Below are 21,166 nucleotides of genomic sequence, written 5' to 3'. Positions count from 1 at the left end.
CCGTCTCCCTGGAACTGATGCTTCTCATCTCTGCTCACATTTCATCCCAGTTAGAGCTCTGCTTCTAGGTGTGGGTCGTATGTTGATTTGGTGTATTTTAAGTGCTTAAAAAAAAATTACCATGTGGTTGGGAAACCTGTGATTCCCCCCCAGATGTTGTTGGGCGATGACTCCCACCCTGTTGGGAATCATAGAATTGTAGAGTTGGAAGGGACCCTGGGAGTAATCTAGTCTACCCCCTTGCAAGTTTAACAGCATATGAAGTACTGCAGAAATGAGGACTAAACTCCAGAATTCTAGTGACCTTTGCCTTTTTTATAAGCTGGCATCCTTAAGTCAATGAAAGACCCCCACAGCCTTAGAGGAGGATTACAATTCCTTCCTTTGCCCACAGAACCTGGTTTCACTTGCGATTGTGACAGAACTCCCACCCACCTATACAGAAATGCTAGGCAAACATTGCTTACATTGATAGAAGTGGAGAAGGGAAGGTGTATGCTTAAAATGGACTAATGTTCAGCAAGAATTTTTAGTCAATAAAAATTAATCCATGTTAAATGTGAAACAGTTTTTTTTAAAAATCAAGTGCTTTACAGTAATGACTATTTTTTCCTTGCCATATATTCCATTCATTAGGAAAGAGCCAATGCTTGAAGACTTTAGCTTTTTATTTTTCATATACATATATATATATATATATATAAACCCTGCAACTCAGACACTCTTAAATTTACACACATCAACAAAAATATATAACAAAAGCATTTTTGTTTGTTTGCTAATTTTATAGCTTACACGGAAAGCGCCCCACCCCCCTGTTTTTGGTTGATGAGTTTGCACCTTTTTAACCACTCAGAAAACAAAGCGTGTCTAAAGCAAAACCTTAACTGTTTTACCCAGTTTGTGTTGAAAAGCTGTTCACTTCTGAGAGGCTTTGGGGGGAATGGAAAACCGAACTTTGCAGGAAATAATTCTGTATGGAAGCAGCTAGCTACAGTATTTCTGTCTGGTGTCCATTTAGAATTCTGGGGTGTGGACAGAGAAGCAGAAAGCGTTTCTTAGGCACTGGGCCAGCATGGTGAAGTTCAGCATCCTATAACACTTCCTGGCATGTTTAAGGACGAAGAGAGTTGTCATCAGCACCTGCTTTAAAGGCTGCATGACCATATCGTTTTGGGACAGGCACCAGCTTCCTTCACATTCTTTGTGTGTCACCTGCTGCTGCTATCAGAGCAGTTTCAAAAAGGATAATTTCAAAAAGTCTTCACACAGTTTTATTCAGGATAAATTCCAGTAGGCATCAACATCAGGACAAGGCCCTGTTTCGATTATTCTTCATCAGCTGGAATGTACAAGTTAACATAAATCTTAGAATAGTTCTCCTAGTAATGAAAAATCATTAAACTCTCTAAACATAAGGTTTTAACATAAGGTTTTAAATTGTCTTAACACTTTGAGTACGCCTAAATGTAATACTATCTCTTTAATTCTGCTGTAACCTCGTTTCCTCTATCACTTAAGTGCTGCAAACAATTTGGGTTAGCAAGGCAAACATACTTGGTACACTTAGACCTGAGAAACCTCGGTAAGCTACCTTCGTTTATTATAAGGATTATAACTCTGTTTGTAGAAAACTACAAGTATTCCTGTAATAAGGATTATTATATTTTGTAAGAGGATCTATTATTTAAGTATAGACAAGCTTGTTGTACGTTATAAGCAATTTAAATCCTTATTTAGAAAGCAGAGTATAAGTTTGATGTTAGGTTGGACACTCACAGATATATCAGTAATGTTTATTTGAATATAGTCTCTGTCCTTTTTATTTGTTAAAACCTTATGTTTAGAGAGTTTAATGATTTTTCATTACTAGGAGAACTATTCTAAGATTTATGTTAACTTGTACATTCCAGCTGATGAAGAATAATCGAAACAGGGCCTTGTCCTGATGTTGATGCCTACTGGAATTTATCCTGAATAAAACTGTGTGAAGACTTTTTGAAATTATCCCTTTTGAAACTATCCTTTTTGGCCTGAGTTCTTGTCATTTATCATTTAATTTTTGATTTTTCCAAGAACTCCAATTTCCACTGCTATCAGAGCAGAGCAATTCAAGATGAATTCCAATGCACTCAATCTGTTAGCACAAGAATTTACACTTGCACAGTGGGACTTCCCCCCTCATCTGCCCTGCTCTGGAGGGTTGAGAAAACAGATTGGGGGGGGGTCTTGGACCACCAGGGAGGAAGCATAAATCCTTGTGGTAACAGAGCAGCTTCCTTGGTGCTACACTGAAATAAAACCCAAAATAATTGTAGAAAACTACCTCATGTGCTTAACACCCTATTTTAGTGCCTTGTTTCTCCTCCTGTGTCCTAAGTAGAGGCAGGACTTCCAAAGACTGGCAAGCGTGTCACCTGCAGCAAGGTAAGCCAGAAGCTCTGCAGAAGGGATCTGGGGGGGGGGATGATGAAGGGACAAAAACCTACGTTCTCGGGTAAAAAAAAGTGTGACTATACAGTGTTTGTTTTTTTACAAAAAAGAGAGACTTTATTCCTATCATAACATCTGATGTGCAGAGAGAACCTCCTCTCTACAGTTATCCTTTATATTAAACTGGAAGTAAGCAGCACTGACTTCAGTGAAACTGAATCCCTAGTGAGTGTCCTTAAGACTTCTTACCTCCATTCCCACCCCACCCTCTGCCGTTTTGAGGGCCAGGGCTTCTGAAGCGCAGCTGATTCCTTCAGCACCTTGCTGCGAAGAACAGCAACAGTTCAAGGAACAGCTGAGGCGCCTCTGGCTTTCCACAAGTATTCTACATGCCGGATGGAACCAAATCCATCACACACTCGCCATACTCCAATCCTGTCTATATGGTAAGATTTTAAAGTTTTCTTCTCCAATTTACCAAGTCTCAATTAAAAAAACCAAAAACAAAACTCCAACCAATTCAGCTCAGCAAGTGCTTGGCTGTTATAAAGTATTTTTTCTTTTACAAACAGACTGAAGCCCCATACAATTATGGTAGAGTATATGTTCCTCTACCTGCCCCCGCTCAAAACCCCCTCCTTAACGTGGATACTCTAAAGGGAGTAAATTTTAAACTAAAACTCCCCCCTTTTTGGTCTGAAAACTGATCTGCTTCAGCTGCCTTTGTCCTTCAAAAACCTGAGGGTGAGGTTGCAAAGTATTTGCTGTGGAGCCATCTTGTGCCTTATTTGCTGCTGCTGTGCGCCTGAAAGACTCTGGCCAGGGGAGCAAGAGGGGTGGAGGCATCGAGAAGGAACGGGAGAAATCTTCGAAGGGGCACAGCTGTCTCTCTCTGCCTCCTCAGTTCCTCAAATCGATGTATTTCTCTCCCTTTTTAAAGCAGAAAAAAACAGTTACACTGCGATTGTGGCCCAGTAAAATACAAGCATACCCACTTCTGTTGTCCCACAGTGTGAGATAGCCGAGGTAAGAGGATGGCAGCCGTTTTGAATGAGATTGCGTGACTGGCTTGGAGGCACAGTAAAAAGAAGAAAAAGAGCACATGCAGGATCATTTTTCTGTATTGGAATAGGGAAGCTCCTCCGGCTAGACTGCAGGAGGCAGGCAGTAAAAGCCTTCCCGTAGGTGGTTGCTAGAGAAAAGCTATGGGGAAGAGAGAATGGGGCTGCATGCACACTGTCCACATGGAGCACAGAAAGCTGCTTAATGGGAAGCTGGCAGGAGGGGCACCTGCCAAACGCAGGAAGCAGCAGGGGCTGAAGTTGCTGGATCAGGGAGACATATGGGGAGGGGCAGAGGGGCATCTGCTGCTACTAAGAAACCCACTTTTAGCCCATGCTAAAAGGTAAGGGGGAAAGGCAAAAGCTGCACCCCTTACGCACAGACAGGCTCTTCCTGCTTGGATGTCTCAGCAGTGGAAAATGCTAAGCTTCCCCCGTTCAGTTCACTATCACAGTTTATGAAGCAGTGGTGGGCTTCCTAACTTAACCACAGCACATTCAGGAGTGGGGGGGGGGCAGAAGGGCAAAGCAGCTGGGCCAATCTACACCATGGGTTACAATCCCCCCCTTGAACATCACTTTTTTTCTCCTTAAAAAAAAAAGACCATTTGTGCAACCCAAGAAGGTGGATTTGGGGAAGGATGACACACTGCATCAAAAACAATGCATACACCATATCTGGATCCTCCGAACCATCGCCTCTGCTAGCCGCTGCTGCTAGTCATGGCGAACTGGCCTACCTGGTCACTGGCCGATTTCTTCTCGCCGTTGGCGCCCTGCAGGAGCCCCGCCTCTTCAGGAAGTTTATCTGACTTAACTTCAACTACAATCTCGTCTTTATGCGCTTCGGGCTTTGTGCTAGGGAGGAGGGAGGGTAACAAGTGTTGAAATGCATCCCTGCAGAGTGGGTGGGCTGCAGGCTGGGACAGAACAGTTCCTGGGGGGCTCATCATTCAACTCCTCTGGGTCCAGCAGAGGCTTGAGCTAGGCAAGTGCTTCAAGGGAATGAACGGGAACCCCACCATAGACCTTGTCCCCGCTAGAGTCTCTGGCCAGCTTTGGAGGGGCTTATAAAGCTTGCAAAGCCCTATTTGACCAGCGACTTGGGTGGGACAGAAGTCAGAAAGGCGTAACCTCATGGCCAAGGGCAAATGTCTTCTGCCTACAGCCATCACCGATCAAGCTTTGTGTGTCAGATGAGCTGCTCCTGCCTGAGGCTGCTGAGTGGGAACATTGCAAAAGGCCTAGTGGGCAACAGCAGTTCAAGGTCCACCCCACTTCCTCCCTCCCATGGGATCAGAAGAAGCGCGCTGCTTGGTGCAAGGAGACTGGGAGGGGGCAGGAAGGGAAGAAGCGTGGTCTCTGGTAGATGGATGAGATGGAAGGAGGGAGGCACCCAAAAGGCTGCAAGGAAAGGTATGTGTGCTTACATCTCTTGTTTCCCTGAGCGGCCACAGGTGAGCTTCCCTTTCTTGTGCAGGAAGTAAAGGACGGCACCCAGGACAGCAATGGCCAGGATGCAGATGACGACGGCCACAATGATTACACCTTTGCTCTCCTGTGCTGTCTGCTCTGCTCTCGGGGGGGGGGGGGAGAAGGAGGAAAGAAAATGCAAACAGAATCACCCTTCTTGCAGCCACAAAGCAGCTCTCAATATTTCCCTGGCTTCCTCCCAAAGTGTAGCTTGAACCAGGACTGAGCCCTACAGGTTGAAATAAAGATGGGCCTCTCGGAGCATGGGCAGAGGGCCAAGAAGGCACAATTTGTGCAGGAATCGCTTCACTGTTTTGTGAAGATTACGGCACTGCTGGTATTTCCGCTCGCCGCTTTGGAAGAACTGCCATTGGGAGGAAGAGAGAGAAAATGCATTTCTGGGCAGATCTAAAGCAAGGACCTGCTCAAATGCAAAGGCCACCCAAGCAGTTGCTGGCAGGTTCTGACGGCAGATGTTTTGGGACTACAATTCCCATCATCCCTGATCGCTGGTCAGGCTGGCTGCTGGGAATCTGTTGAGAATCCAAAACGGCTGAAGGGCACCAAACTAGGGAATTCTCCAATATATCTCAGGAGGAGATGGAGGGAATGGAAGGCTCCTGGATCTTATGGCAAGACTTCCACTCCCTCCTTGCAAAGCTATGCCCCATAATGCTTTATATCAGGCATGGCCAAACTTGGCCCTCCAGCTCTTTTGGGACTACAACTCCCATCATCCCTAGCTAACAGGACCAGTAGTCAGGAATGATGGCAATTGTAGTCCCAAAACAGCTGGAGGGCCAAGTTTGGCCATGCCTGCTTTACATGGAGAGGCTCCTTATGTTGCTGTTTCTGGAAACACAGAGAAACAGCACAACATAGAACTCAAATTCAGCTTCTTTGTCTTCTTGACAATGGCTGTAGGTTACAGAGAGTTTAGCCAACACCTGCTCCAACCTCAGGAACTGACTTAGATTCTCAGAGGGGCAGGAGGGCAGCTGACTTGCAGCTCCTGAAGACTAGCAAAGAAAGAAACAAATAAGACAATCATGCACACTGATGCAGCTTCTCCTCCCGCCCCCGCTAGCACAAAACTTTTAATTTTTGGTTGTTTTTCAAAGCGCACGCAGCCCTGGCTACTGTCTCTGAGTTTGGAGTCAAGAAGACCAGCCAGCAAAATGCTAACAGGTGGCAAGAGCAAGCATTGGTCCGATTGGTTGAGGAAGCCCCTCAGGATGAGGCTCCTCTAACCAATGGGAGAGGCGGCTAGAGCGGAAGTAGAAAGGGTACCTTCCTCAGCCCTTCCAGGAGTTTGGAAAGTTGATGTCTGGTTGTACCCAGACTCGGAAGTTTCGTTCCCTGGCAAGGTGGTGTTGGAAAAGTCATCTGGGCAGCGGCGGGTGGAGAATGCAGGCAAATGTTAACATTTAGTGCTAAGGATGCTGGGAAGCTCTTGGCTTCCAAAGGAGTGGATGGCTCACATGCCCCCTACCCGTCTCCCCCTGGCTGGAACGGCAGGTGTTAAAATGAGTCCATACAAATGTTCTGTGCCAAGACCCATTTTCACTGAACAAAAAAAAAAGGTATTCAGTTCCCCAGTAAGCAGATTACTTCCCCACCACTAAAAAGGTAACAGTACGGCAAGCTGATTAATGAAGTTTTTAATCTAGGAATCGTCAAACTGATCTACTGACTAAAGTTATTGTATTGACTTATTCAAACACACACCGCCTTAGATTACAGGGTAGGTTACAACATCAGAAAACATAATAATAGGCAATCAGTAGAAACAAAAACCGTTAAAACATCTAAAATCTGTATCAACAATCTCTACCACAGTAGGCAATGAATTCGCACATTGAGCAATGCCTAGATTTCAAAAGAAAATGTATATACATATTTACATATTAAATTACGCATATTTCATTGTACTTTCACTATATAGAACAAGAGTATAGCCTAAAACAAACAAAAATGAGATATAGTACCTGGATCCATGGGAGGTCCATTTGATAAAGGACACAAACATCACTTTTGCATGGTTATGCCAAACATTTCCCCTCTATAGCATCCCACTTCTGTCGTGACTAGTCAGCTACAACCCACCCCCACCCCTGCCAAAGCAAGACAGGGCTAGATTCCCCAAGAAGAGAACGTCAGCCAGAAACTATCACTGCCACCACGCCCTGCCCCACAGCACACACCCTTCTTGAATCCCCAAAGCATCCCTTGAAATTCTCCCAAAGTTCAGTTTCAGCGGAGGCTGAGCCCTGCAAATCGGAAGGAAAAGTTTGGCTCTGAGCACGTGCAGAGGGCTATGCAAGCAACTTCCACACCAGCCTGAGTTCTGGCTTATCTCATTTTGGAGGAGAGAGAGAGAAAAAAAATTAAGCCCAGCTAAACTGCTCCCAGTGTCCTCCCCTAATATTTCCTTTGCTGCCTACAGGCTGCTGCGGAAGAACTGCAACTGTGTTGAGAGAAAGAGACACGGAGAGGGGGCTTTCCTCAGGGGCCCAACGAAGGCCTGCTTAAATGCAAAAGCAACCCGAGCAGCGGCTGAACCGGTGGTAGTGGAAACAACTTTCAGGTGCAGACTAAGAAATAGCACAATATCACGGAAGGTGCTGGAGGGTGGGCAGCGACTCCTGGTTGCTGCAGCAAAGCTGATTTTTCCACCCTGCCCCATCTCCCAACAGAGCTACCCCATAACGTACAACATTGGGGGGGGGGCAGGATTGGAATGATGTGCTACACGCTGGGCATCATCTGAGATTTCCTGGAAGCACAGAAAAGCTGCAAGGCACGGAAATCCAATTCAGCTCCTGTTGCTTTAGAAAAGCAGCTCCCTAGCCCTCACGACTGTAGGCATTTTGTGAGAGAGCATCTGGTTGCTGAAACACCAGGAGCTGTATGAGATTGCCGGGGTGGGGGCAGAATCATGCACATTCACAGATCAACGTTCTTCTTCCTGCAAAAAAACCACATTCCACTTTTTGTTGCTGCTTTTCAAAGTGTTCACATAGCTCTGACATTTCCCTGTGAGTTTGACCAGGCTGCATAAATGCTAACAGGCAACGAGAGCATGCGTCAGTCCAATTGGTGGATGGGGACCGCCCCTAGGGGTTGCCCCACACCAATGGGAGAAGCTGCCTCAGCAGAAAGAAAAAATATACCTTTCAGCAGATGACTTCCCGACATACCTTCTGCTGTCTGGTTGTACCCAAACCCTGAGGTTTCATTCCCTGGCATGGTGGGGGTGGGAAAGTCCTCTGGAGAGCAGGGGAAGGGGAAGGGAGGCAGTGTTAATGTCCAGCGCAGAGGACTGTGGGACTCTTGTCATTTGCCAGATCATGTTGGACTTCTCACCCGGAGGACAATTTCTTGCCCTACCCCCTATGGCAGGCATGAAAGAGTCTATAGGCAATAGCACACAAACATTCCTAGCCAAGCCTCTGCTTTTAGTATGAACCTCTCGCAGAATGTTGGAATGGAGGATTAATAAACCCAAGAGGCTGGTGGCAGCATCTCAATTATGCCAGCAACGTTTTACCAATACAGCAATTAAAAGCCATTCTAATTGAAAAACAATTCCTCAGCTCATTTGAAAAATCAATTAAATAGCACTGAAGCTAATGAAGCTTTCAGTCTGGGAATTGTGAGATTTTTAGCAAATCAACAATTCATAAGCACTAGAGACAAATACTAAAGGCCAAAAATGCATTTAAAATGATATGACGTACAGTAGTCTGACAGACATAAACAACAACAGTTTTGCAGGTAATGCCAAACATACCTCATCTATGGCAATCCATTCCCAGAGTGGTAAGCCAGACACAACAGCCACACACCTTGCCTCCTGCTTTTAAATGAAACGGTGTGGAGCACATGGGAACTGGCTGGGCTCTCCAAGCCCCAAAGACAAAAACAGCAAGCAGGATGCATACATACACCACCACCCTAGTCTCAATATAGACCGTAATCACCTTTATTGTATCCAGAAAACAGCTCTCAATATTTTCCTGGCTTCCTCCCAAAGCTTAGCTTGAACCGGGGCTGAGCCCTGCAGGTTGAAATAAAGATGGGCCTCTGAGCATGGGCAGAGCATCATGAATTCCCACACAGGCCTTAATTCTGGTATTTTGTGCATTTTGTAAAGAAAATTACCCTACCATCATTGCATTGCTGCCTGTTTCTGCTTGCCCACAGAGACCAATTCAGAAGAAGAACTGCTGCTGCCATTGGGAGGAAGAGAGAGAGAGAGAGAGAAGACCTTTCTGAACAGGACTAGCAAGGACATTCTCAAAGGGAACCCAAGCCGCAAGAGCTTTTGGGGGCATCAAGGAAACAGTGCAGTATCAGAGAAGATGCTGGAGGGAGGATGGGGAGAGGCTCCTGGACTTGTGTCAAAAAGTCTTCTCCCTCTCCCTGGGCTACAGAAAGGCTACCCCACAAAACAATTCACTGGATATGCTCCTATCAGGATGAGGTGTTGCCGTCAATATCCTGGAAGCATTAGAAAAGCAACAGAACATGGAAATCGAATTCAGCTCCTGTTTCTACCGAAAAGCAGGTTCTTAGCCCTCAAGACTGTGGGCATTCTGTGTCAGCAACTGACCAAGGCCTGCTGAAACCTCAGGAGCTGAATGGGATGGCCAGGAATGCAGCCTCAAAAGGAATTATCATGCATAGGGCAGCTTTTCTTCTCCCTGCAAAAAAACCATGTCCCACTTTTTGTCGCTCACATTTCAAAGAGCTCACATAGCTCTGACGTTTGCCTTTGGGTTTGGCCAGTCTGCATAAATGCTAACAGGCAGCAAGAGCATGCCTCTGTCCAATTGGTGGATGGGGATCGCCCCTAGGGGTTGCCCCACACCAATGGGAGAAGCTGCTTCAGCAGAAGAAGAAAAATATACCTTTCAGCAGGTGACTTCCCGACATACCTTCTGCTGTCTGGTTGTACCCAAACCCTGAGGTTTCATTCCCTGGCATGGTGGGGGTGAGAAAGTCCTCTGGAGAGCAGTGTAAGGGGAAGGGAGCAAGTGTTAAATGTCCAACGCAAAGGATCGTGGGACTCCTGTCACTTGGGCTTCTCACTAGGAGGCTAATGGATTGCCTGCCTGCTATGGCAGGCATGAAAGAGTCTATGTGCAGAGGTATACAAATCTTCCTAGCCAAGGCTCTGCTTTCGGTGTGAACCTAAATAACCTATTGGAATGGAAGGTTAATAAACCCAAGAGGCTGGTGGCAGCATCTCAATTAGGATGTTTTAATATAGCAATTAAATGCCATTCCAATTTAAAAGCCATTCTCGGCATATTTGGAAAAATCAATTAAACAGCACCGAAACTTGGTTAATGAAGTTTTCAGCCTAGGAATTGTGAGATTTTAGCAGATCAACAACTCGTAAGCACTTGAGACCAACACTTAAGGCTAAAATGCATTTAAAATGATACAAAATACAGGAATCCAACAGACAAGAACAGCAAGTCTTTCAGGGCCATGCCAAACGTTCCTCATCAGTGGTAAGCCAGACACAACAGCCACACACTTTGCCTCCTGCTTTTAAACAAAAAGATGTGGAGCAAACAGGCTGGGCTCTCCAAGTCCCAAAACGAGAACAGCAAACAGGACGCACACAAACACACACACACACCCCTCTCCCACTCTCAATATTTCCCAGGCTTCCTCCCAAAGCTTGAACCAGGGCTCAGCCCTGCAGGCTGAAATAAAGATGGGCCTCTGAGCATGCGCAGAGCGCCATGAAGGCAATTTCCACACAGGCCTTAATTCTGGTATGTTTGAAGTGTGCGTTTTGTAAAGAAAATTACGCCACCATGATAGCGTCACTGCCCGGTTTCTGCTTCCCCACAGAGACCGCTTCAGAAGAACTGCTGCTGCCATTGGGAGGAAGACAGAGAAAGAGAAGGCCTTTCTCAACAGGACTAGCAAGGACCTTCTCAAAGCGAAAAGGCACCCAAGCAGCTGCTGGAGGGATTGGGTAGCAAGAGCTGTCACGAGGCATCACGGAAAAGGAGTCATAGAAGATGCTGGAGGGAGGATGGGGAGAGGCTCCCAGACTTTGTCACAAAGTGCTCTCTCCCTCCCTGCCTTCAGAAGTTGTTAACCCAAAAAACACAATTCACTGGATATGGGAGGCAATAAACATGCTGCTATCAGGACTAAGTGTCACCTGCTATTTCCTGGAAGCACAGAAAAGCCAGGGAACATGGAAAGCAAATTCAAGTCCTGTTTCCTCTCCTCTCCTTTCCTTTTTTTTTTTTAAAAGCAGGTTCCCAAGCCTCTTGACCGTGATGCAAGAGAATGTGTGGCAAACACCTACTGAAATTTCAAGAAATGAATCAGATTGCCGGGGGGGGGGGAGAGAAGTATGCACATTTCTAGCTTTTTTTTAATCCTAGCACAAAATTGTGCTTGCTTTTTAAAGCGCATATATGATCTGAACTCAGAAGACCAGCCTAACAGGCAACAGCATGCATTGATCCGATTGGTTGGAGAGGATTCTCAGAGTGCCACTCTGCAACCAATGGGAAAGGCTGCCCTAGCTGAATTATAAACAGATACCTGTGTCATTTCCAGCGGTACCTTGCTGCATTGCTGCAGGAGTTTGGGGTGTCTGGTTGTACCCAAACTCTGAAGTTTCATTTCCTGGCAAGGTGGGGGTAGAAAAACCATCTGGAGAGCAGCAGGCGGAGAATGTAGGTAATGTTAACATTTAGCACTAAGGGATTGTGAGAAGCTCTTGGCTTCCAAAGGAGACGATGGCTTAAATGACCAATTGGAGGCTCACTCACTCATTAAATTAGGTCTGCAGCATTTCGTCAATTTAAAACAAATTTCACATAACTAAAAAGGTGCAATAATGCAGTCAGAAGCGTTCCCCCATTAATCTTATTGATTGAAACTGTGCATGAAGAAGTTCTGGATTTAAAAAAAGGGGGGGGGAAGGAAACTACATATATAAATTAGGCATATTTTCTTGCTCTTCAACTATAGACAACAACAGTATGTACTAAAATGACACAAAAAATAAGTTATAGTACCTGTTTACATGGAGGTTCTATTTAATAAAAAGACGAACATTCACAATCTATAGCATCCCTTTCCCAAAGTGGTTAACCAGATGCACCTCCCACTGCCACACACCTCTCAAAGCCCCAAGAAACAGAATGGCAGGCAGACAGAAACCAAACCCCCTCCCCAAATTATCTTCTCCCCAAGATTAGGAGAGGATACAAATTTTAAGACTTCCTTGTTTAAGAAAAGAAAAAGTAGACCTCTTTAGAAGATTTTGCTAAAGACAATGGATGAGTGTTATGACAGACTGCTACTATTTGCAATTTCCAGAAACGATATATTTTTGTTTCGATACGTTTTTCTAACTGGACGGGTGGTTCTTTTCATTGTTCTAAAACCGATCTTTCCTGGGGTTTTGTGTTTTTTAAAAAAAACCTATTTTAGTTGTTTTTATTGACTGCAAATCATATCGGGCTTATGTGAAAGGCAATTCATAAATTAAAACAATAATAATCTTTTTAAATCTCAGGAGTTCAGGGCCATAAGGTGCAACGGTTGGCATCTGGTACAGTCTCCCTCAGGCCTTCAGAAGGTGGTGATCAAATATTATCACCCCTCTCCTGACATCCAGCATAACTTTCTACAAGGGCAAAGGGAGCCGCACAGATAGACACCCCTCTTCCTCTCCTCTCACATTTGATGTATTTTACTTACTCAAAACGGATCCCACCTTTCTTCTAGGATAGAACAAATGAGATGGCAGCGGCGCTACATGGGGTTCTCAAGCAAATTGCCCATCCAGGCACCAAGCTCATCTTTGCTGGGTTTCAGAAAGTCCGCTCACCGCTCTTGGTGCAGCAGCATTGCTGGACAGAAGAGGCTTCACTGGGGCCCCGGCGGTGGAATTCAAATGGCAGTGCCCTTCCTGAGAGGTGGTGAGGGCATAAGCCCCCGCTGCCAATCAGGAGCCAGATCCTAGCCTGCATCCTGTACAGTATTGGCAAATGGGGATGCAGGCTGGGACGTGGGCGGAGCCAGAGGCAGAGCCAATTGTGGGCTTCCCTTGGATCCGCCCCCTGCCCATTTAAGCAGCCCACATGGGGCACAGCCTGTTTGTTCCTGTGCCAGGTTTCCCCATCCCTCCCACTCACGGTTTATGCTGATAAGCAATGACTTTGCTGTGGCTATGGTGGTCGCCGTTCTTTATGGGGCCGGGTAGGAATTTGCCTACCGGGATAATTAGCTCTTACCCAGTGGTTTTACCTACCTCACAACAATTCGTCACAAGTGGTTGGGCACTCGGACAATCCCTTGTTTTGGACGGAGGGGAGGTTTTAGTCCCTGCCCTCCCCTCCAAACGCTGGGGTATGCTGTTAAAGGGATCCGGGGAGAGTGGCCATGTCCGTGTGCCCGGGGGGACCAGGGCCAAAGGGAATCCCCCAGGCACCAGTCCCTGCGGGAGTCACCCTATTGGATGTTAAGTCTTAGGAACCCCCGCCTGGATGGACCATGCATCACTTCCAGCAGGCGGGCCGGAAGTACTGGTATTTAGATTGCCCCATGCCCAAGTCAAACCTCTTTCATCTGTATTCAATACAATTGTGGCCTGTTTTTACCCCAAAACCCAGTCTCATTGGTCTCTTATTTATATGGGTTGGGGTATGGGAAGTCAGATGCCTGGTCCTGCAAGTAGCCCTCCTTGTTCACCTTCAGAAAGTGCCTCAGGACACTCACGCCCTCCCCAGCTTCCTCCTTCCTGCAAAGCCCAAGTCATCTTCTGTGGGTTAGCTCCCAGAACACCGACAGCGCATTCATGCCCATTTGACAGCCATAAATGCTCAGTAAGGAGGGGCTTACCAGTCTTGGCATGGGGAGTTCCTCCTTCTTGCCCTGAAGAAAGAGAAGAGACAGAAATAAATACAAGCTGGAAGTGGACTGGTTTGTCACAGGTTGCCCGCCTTGCTGTGAAAGGAAGGGGGGTGGAGCGGACACAGCCACTGGCTTCATCTGAAACAGACGAAGAGAGACCTCAGCATGGTGTATGGGAGTTTCAGGGTGTTGGTGTCGGAAGATGCAAGTCCACACCCCCTCTGAGGATTCCCCTTTACACCAGGTCATGGGAAATAACCACAGCGTCTCACTGAACAGCGATAGTCACATAAAATGACACTCAGTGTAAAGCTGTGGTTCCCAACATGGGGCACACGCACCACAGGGGGGCAATTTGATTTTGAAGGGGGGCAATTCGAGACTTATTAACAGTTAATGGCATGAACATGAATAGTTCACTTTTTGAATAATAAGAGTTATATGTCACCGGGGGGGGGGGGCTTGGCACCTGGATTTTAGAGATGCTTAAAAAAAAGCATGGCCAAAAAAAGGTTGGGAACCAATGGTGTAGAGCAGGGGCCCCCAGACTATGCCCCCCGGGCCGGATGCGGCCCAATTGGCCTCCCAATCCGGCCCGCGACGCCCCCCGCCGCCTGCTGCCGCCGCCCGCTCTTACGGCGCGCGGCGCGACGGCGATCTTCAAAATCGGGGGGAAATCGCCGAAAATCCTTTGTGCGCATGCGTATGGGCCTCTCCCGACCCAGAAGAGGTCATTTCCGGTGCACTTCCGGGTCGGGGGAGGCCCATACGCATGCACACAAGCGATTGTCGGCGGGTTTTTTCGACCGTGTGCGTGTGCGCATGCGCACGGTGCGCACTCCCCCCCCCCCGGCCCACTGCGCGCGTACTCCCCTACCCTCTGGCCCGCCGCACGGTCGGCGCGGCGGGCACCGCCCCGAAGCCCGGTAAGTCTGGGGACCCCTGGTGTAGAGGAAATATCAGCAGTCTGACTAAGCATAAGACAGCTTCCTATGCTCATGAAAGTGGAGTGACATTTTCAGCACAGCTTTACTTCAAACCACTTTCTGGGCCTGACAGACTGATGCCCCTTGGCATACTTGCTTCTGGTGTTGGGAACAGCTGTGATGGCAGAAAAAACGTTGGAGGGTACCATTATTTCCCCAGCCCCAGCCCTTCCCAGAAGGGCAAACGTACCCATCACCACCAACACACTCTGTGCTCATTCAGGCTTTCACTTGGCTCACCGCTTTCCCCCACGGAAATCCGATCTTTACTGCGGAATCGGAGCAAACGTCCATTGGGTTTCCCCGTGGATTGAAGTTTGCTCTGATTCAGTCCTAAAGAGTGGGACAAGCGGGAAGTGTGGATGGGCCCTCTTCTCAAGGTAAAAGGGATGGACTTACTCTGTGCCAACATGAAGTGGTGCTGAGTGATGCCCATCTTGTTTTTGGCGCTGCAATTGACTCCCGATTCTAGAAGGGCTTCGGTGACTTGGAACAGGACTGTGCTGGTGCGCTGATGACCCCCCGGCAGGCCTGAAGTAGAGACCTGTGGAAAGAAAAGGGAGGGAGGATTAACACTCCAAAGGGGAATTTAAAACAAAACAACCCAAAACAGGGCCGCAAGCACTGTGTCCCTCCAGATATTGCTGCTCTGCAACTCTCATCGTCTCCGACCATTGCCCATGCTGGCTGGGGCTGAAGGGAGTCTCACATCAACAATATCTGGAAGGACACAAGTTTCCCATCCCTGCACACTAAAGAACATCAAATGGGGAAAAGACACATTATACTTTGTTGAAACAGTCTTCGGACATGAAAAGTATGGAACGTTTGTTAAACATTATTGCCTTCTACAGCATGTTTCATAAAGTCTTACATCCCATAAAGTCTTACAAATATCCCTGCGAGGTCGACCACAATTATTATATAATTTTATATTATTGGGGGGGAGTGAGGTAGACAGCAGTGGCTAAAGCAAGTGCACCAAGTGAACTGTTGATGAGGTGAGGTTTGAATTGGGGCCTCCTCATTTCACAGTTCTCCATTTATTTCTTTGAAATAAACCCCACAAAGAGCACATCTTACCGATCCATTGACACTCCATGAGATTTGCAAGGTGCTTATCGAGTACCCGACGCATGTTAAGTTCACCATCTCGCCTGATCGCACATGCACCACTTCCTTCCGTGCAACTAGCACTGGTTTTGCTGCAAGGAGAAGAGGTGGCTAATTGTTGTTGCTGCCCCAGCACCCAGGACTGGGATAGGGGGGAGAGATACTTGGAGAGAGCCTCACTGTGCGATGCTTACCATGGACGGTGACTTGAACCAGTTTGGAGCGGGAGATGGCAGGGGTGTCTGGCATCGGCATCTGTACAACACAGGTGTATTTGCCTGAGGTGTTGTAGCTGACGTTGGTCAAGTTCAGAAGATTCCCCTTCTCAATCACCTTCCCTTTCTGGAAAAGCACAATATACATCGGGCGGTTTAGTTTGGCCAGAATTAAGAAGACACTTTCAGAGTTAATGTTAAATACATTGCTTCTGGTAAATGAGCCATATAGCTGCTAGAGGGCTGTGAAAATTTGTGTCCCGGGTTTTTTAGACTTGTATACCCATGTACTATCTGCCACCCAAGGGGCGCATTGGTTGCCAGATATGAAAGATACAGTGGAACCTTGGTTCTTGAACGGCTTAATCGACAAACAAACTGGCTCCCAAATGCCGAAAACACGGAAGTGTTCCGGTTTTTGAATGTTTTTCAGAAGCTGAACGTCCGATGTGGCTGTCGGCTATTGTTTCCAGGGCGCCTGCGCCAATCGGAAGCCGTGCCTTGGTTTTCAAACATTTCGGGAGTCGAACAGACTTCCGGAACGAATTAAGTTTGAGAACCAAGGTTCCACTGTATTGGCATTCTTTTCAGATCTCCTACCCCGCTAAATAAGTTGGCCATCTGAGCCAAATGTAAATGTGATTGGTTAACCAACTGGTCAACAGCCAGACAGCTAACAAAGCAACTGTGTGCATGTTTACACTGAAGTCCCACTGCACACAATGCGGCTTACTGCAAAGTGTTTTTGGATTGCAGTCTAAAACACCATTAACTCAAGTCAACAGCCCTAAAATGAGAATACCTTTTCCCAGTGGAATACCAAGGGCTTGGAGCCTGTTGCATTACAGGTAAGCAGTGCATCCTCTCCTTCCTGCAGCTGTCTGAGCGAGGTCACTGGAGGCACAGAGGTTATTGCAGGCTCATCAAGATCTAAGGGAGGGAAATCATGTACTTGAGGCAACACAGATGAGATTCCTCCACTTCACCCTATCTTTATGCACTGTGGAGCAGCACCTATTTCTCTCAGGCGTGGGAATCAAAACCTGAAGAGCCACGTCATTCTGATAAACAGAACAGCTCAGAACATCCATGAAGGCTTTGCTGAAGCTTTGCTGGGCAAAGAGGAGCATATCCACTGCCTGTCTCTCACTGCCTTCAGTGCCATCATACTGATGAAATTCTGGATTCTCTGACAACTATGGGTGCAAACTTTAGTCCGTAGATTGGCTGGCAGGTTGTGAAAAACATCTTAATTATTTTAGCATTGTGCCTGTGCTTGTTTTGTAAGACAGATGTCAAAACAGAAATCACCTCTCCCAATAAGTTTCCTGCAAATGCTATACTCAAAAGCAAGGAAGCCAGCTTCCCATCCCCACATTTATGCAGTTTTAAATCTGATGCTTCCGAGAACAGCTGGCTAAGATTTCTCAAAACCAGGTGGCGGCTCAATGAAAACCCAACAGGCCACTTTGTACTGAATAAAACCCGCAGGTCCTACTCACAGTTCACCAGCAGAGTCACGTTGGCAGTCAGCTCCTCAGGCATAACGTCCTGCAGGTCAAGCACTTTGCACTGGTAGGCCCCGCTGCGCTCCTTGGTGATGTTGTAAAGGTGCAGGAACCCCTGTTCAGAATCCTGTTCAAGGACTTCCTTCTCCTAGCAGAGTGCAAGACAAAGAAGGACAAAGGCTGAACCTGCACGCTGATGACAACAAGGAGGAAATACTGCCCAGCCAAGAGACCCAGTCGCCAACACCCTACCTATCTTTTCAGGGCCAGGTTACATTTTCCTGCTGCTCCTCCCAGGTATTTGATGGCCTGTCTGTTCCACGTTTCTGATTTGTTTTCACTTATTATTTTTTACCAGTGTTGATTTTTTAACTCAAACATGCATTTGGGGTCCCATCGCTTCATCTTGTACCTTTATATCTGCATGGTGGTAGTGCTTCTGTTGCAACCCGCCTTGAAGCAGGGCATAACCCCTCAGCTGAAGACCAGTGTGGCAGACAGCACTAAGCTAGATGGACCTAGGGTCTGTGACTTGGTATACGGCACCTTCCTCTGTGCTGCAAGCTCACCTCCATTCTGTACAAAGTATACAGTGGTGGCGGATTCCCATCCGCTTCGCAGCGCAGCGTTACATTATCTCCCTCCTTCACATCCGGGCCTGGAGCATCAATCACGAAGCGGAGACTCTCAGAGGGGTCTACAGAGAGGGGCGGGGGGGGGGGAGAACCTTCATTTGCCTTCCGGTGCTTCTCCTAATAAGCACAAGCAGAGAAACTTGGGAGACACAGCAGATCAAAGAACCCTAAGAGCTGGAAGTGGGGCATCTCATCCAATCCCCTGCAATGCAGGAATCTCAACTAAAGCATCCATGGCAGATGGCCACCTAACCTCTGCTTTAGAACCTCCCAATGATGGAGAGTCCACCACCTTTCATGGGGATCTGTTCCGCTGTCTAAAGAAGCTCATACTTAGCTGGGACTCTCCATTCTGGTAACTTGAAGCCATTGGTTCAGGTCCTAGCCTCTGGAGCAGGAGAAAGCAAGCTTGCTTCCTTTTCCATGTGACAGCCCTCTTTTCCAGGCTAAACAAACCCAATTCCCTCAACTGTTCCTCATAAGACACTCGGTTTCCAGACCCTTGATCATCTTGGTCGCCCTCCTCTGCATATGTTCTAGCTTGTCAATATTCTTCTTAAATTGTGGCACCCAGAACTGGACACAGTGTTCTAGATGTGGTCTGACCAAGGCAAAATAGAGCAGCACTATTACTTCCCTTGATTGGGATACTTTCCTTCTGTTGATGAAGCCTAGAATAACATTAGCTTTCTTTTGCTGCTGTATCACACTACTGACTCATGTTAAGCTTGTGGTTAACCAAGACCCCTAGATCCTTTTCACATGCGCTGCTCGTAAGCCAGGTGTCCCCCATCCTATATTTATGCATCTGTTTCTTCCTGCCTAAGTTAGAACCTTACACTTGCCCCTATTGAAATTCATTTTGTTAGTTCTGGCCCAGATCTCCAATCCATCAAGTTCATATTGAATCCCAATTCTGTCTTCTGTGGCATTAGCTACCCCTCCTAGTTTGGTGACATCTGCAAATTGGATGAGCATTCCCTAAATTCCTTAATCCAAATAATTTATAAAGAGATAAAGAACTGCTGGGAGAGGCAAGGAAGAGCGGACTGCCACACCAAGTTGTTTTTGTTGTTGTTAGAATTTATATATCACACTATTACATGTCATGTGTTTCCCTCCCCCCCCCAATAACAGCACCTATATAGCTCCCCTTGGGCTGTAGGGTCCTGGATTTTGGCCCCAAAGGCCAGCCCTAGTTGCACTTCTGCATGAGGCTCGGTCTTCTCTCAGCAGGCAAGGCAGAATATCCTTTCTTAGACCTCCCAGTGAACGTGCTCAGTGCTGCTAAAAGCTGCTCAGCCCAGCCTTACAATGAACGTCGACTTTGAAGCTGTCCGACTTGGATGTCTTGTTATTCCCCATCAGGCTGTAACTGACTTGGCAGTAGAACTCAGCACTGCGGTCTTCTTTGGTGACTTTTGCCGAAAGGGTGCTGCGGACAGTCCACAGGCCACTTGATTCCTTGATGAGCCCAGGACGGATCTCAATTTCTGATTGAGAGAGGAAGAGAGGAGAGGTGCAGGAAGAGCATTTCATTCGGAAAAAGTGTGCATGGGTGAAAACCCTCTGGAGGAGGGGTCAAGTAGAAGACTATTCTGAAGAGCAGCTACAAACCTTACATGTTACTCTGCTAAGGAGTAGTTTATGCTGCAAAGGTCACCAGGCCTTGTTTCTCCAGTTAAGATAACCCTTACTGCAAACTCAAAATACTGGCATGTGCTAACGATTCACAAATCTGTGGCCCTGATGTTTTGCTTTTCCCACGAGCTTTGATGCCCCATATTGTACCATTTAACATATTATAACCCACTTTACAGGCAAGATCAACTCCTATGGCAGCTTACGATTACAGTCCGCCCAATATATTTAAGGATAATTAAGTCATTTCCTCCAGAGGCTGAGGATGGAGGGAGCTGCCAAGGACCCTTCCTTCCCCTGCTGAGCTACCCCAACTTGTACTATTCACCCATCATTATTCATACTGTTCTGTAGCCAAGACTCTGCCTTTTGGGGCACCATGGCCTATTGTCACAATTCCCTTGAAGGACTCTGATTCAGACTAGGAACTGCAGGCACTGGAGCAAGAAGATGAAAATGGCAACTCAAGAAAAAAAAGAGGAGGCACGTCCCTCCAAAGGCAGCAGCTTGGAGCCCCCATAGAACAGGGCTTCTTGTGAGGAGTAGCTGGTCATCTTTGCCTCTGCTTAAAAGCATGCTGGGTAGGCAAGGAAACTTGATAGAACAACATCACAGCTCTTGTGCAACCCTGGAATTCTTAATATGGATCTTGGACTTGTGAACCCTGGCCCTTGTGCCTAGACCGGGCTTAATTCCTACTAACCCTTTGCCTTGTAATAGCTTCTGGACTGTACCTGGCTTTTCTATGCCTCCGAGTCTGCTTTAATAGATTTAGCTTCACCTGCTAATGACTCACCATTCCCATCCAACTTCAGAGGGACTTCATTCTTGTACCATGTGAGGGTTGGTGTTGGATAGCCATTGCGGCTGGTGCAGGTTGCAATCTGAAAGACAGACAGACTCAAACACTCCATACTCTTCAGAGCTTAACAGTCCACGGGTTCAAATCCCAGACTGATTTATCTTGTTCCATTCCAGAACCAGACCAGATTACATAAAAAGGCTTCCTGCTGGTGCAACAAAACATCACTTCCATAAATCAAGGCTGGGCAGCTGGCTCATAGTCTCCTTTATCTTGATAGCTGTGGGCTGTGCAAAGTCTCTAACGCCCCACTGTGTACCAATTCATGTTGCACTCCTAATGATTTTTTGGTGCTAAAATTACCTTCTTGCTGCTTCAGCAAAAAAAAGTAGTCT

At 46.9% G+C, this 21,166-nt stretch overlaps 1 protein-coding gene across 1 annotated transcript in view; it reads right to left on the bottom strand.

Annotated features, from left to right (window-relative positions):
- Positions 1 to 681: 681 nt before the first annotated feature.
- Positions 682 to 21,166, bottom strand: part of MCAM (melanoma cell adhesion molecule) — a 53,469-nt gene continuing 32,984 nt past the window's right edge. The window contains exons 5-16 of the mRNA XM_060268312.1: positions 20,766 to 20,853; positions 19,642 to 19,821; positions 18,263 to 18,390; positions 17,688 to 17,841; positions 16,988 to 17,115; positions 16,165 to 16,312; positions 15,941 to 16,062; positions 15,257 to 15,401; positions 13,860 to 13,892; positions 4,925 to 5,066; positions 4,235 to 4,352; positions 682 to 3,363 (exon numbers count right to left, since the gene is read on the bottom strand). Of these exons, the coding sequence (XP_060124295.1) occupies positions 3,334 to 3,363; positions 4,235 to 4,352; positions 4,925 to 5,066; positions 13,860 to 13,892; positions 15,257 to 15,401; positions 15,941 to 16,062; positions 16,165 to 16,312; positions 16,988 to 17,115; positions 17,688 to 17,841; positions 18,263 to 18,390; positions 19,642 to 19,821; positions 20,766 to 20,853 (1,416 nt within the window). The 3' untranslated portion in view covers positions 682 to 3,333. The remainder of the gene's footprint in view (positions 3,364 to 4,234; positions 4,353 to 4,924; positions 5,067 to 13,859; positions 13,893 to 15,256; positions 15,402 to 15,940; positions 16,063 to 16,164; positions 16,313 to 16,987; positions 17,116 to 17,687; positions 17,842 to 18,262; positions 18,391 to 19,641; positions 19,822 to 20,765; positions 20,854 to 21,166) is intronic.

This window comes from Zootoca vivipara, chromosome 15 (genome assembly GCF_963506605.1).
Source record: "Zootoca vivipara chromosome 15, rZooViv1.1, whole genome shotgun sequence".
NCBI lineage: Eukaryota > Metazoa > Chordata > Lepidosauria > Squamata > Lacertidae > Zootoca > Zootoca vivipara.
Note: the sequence above shows the minus strand (reverse complement) of the source record. Positions and strands in the feature narration are given on the sequence as shown.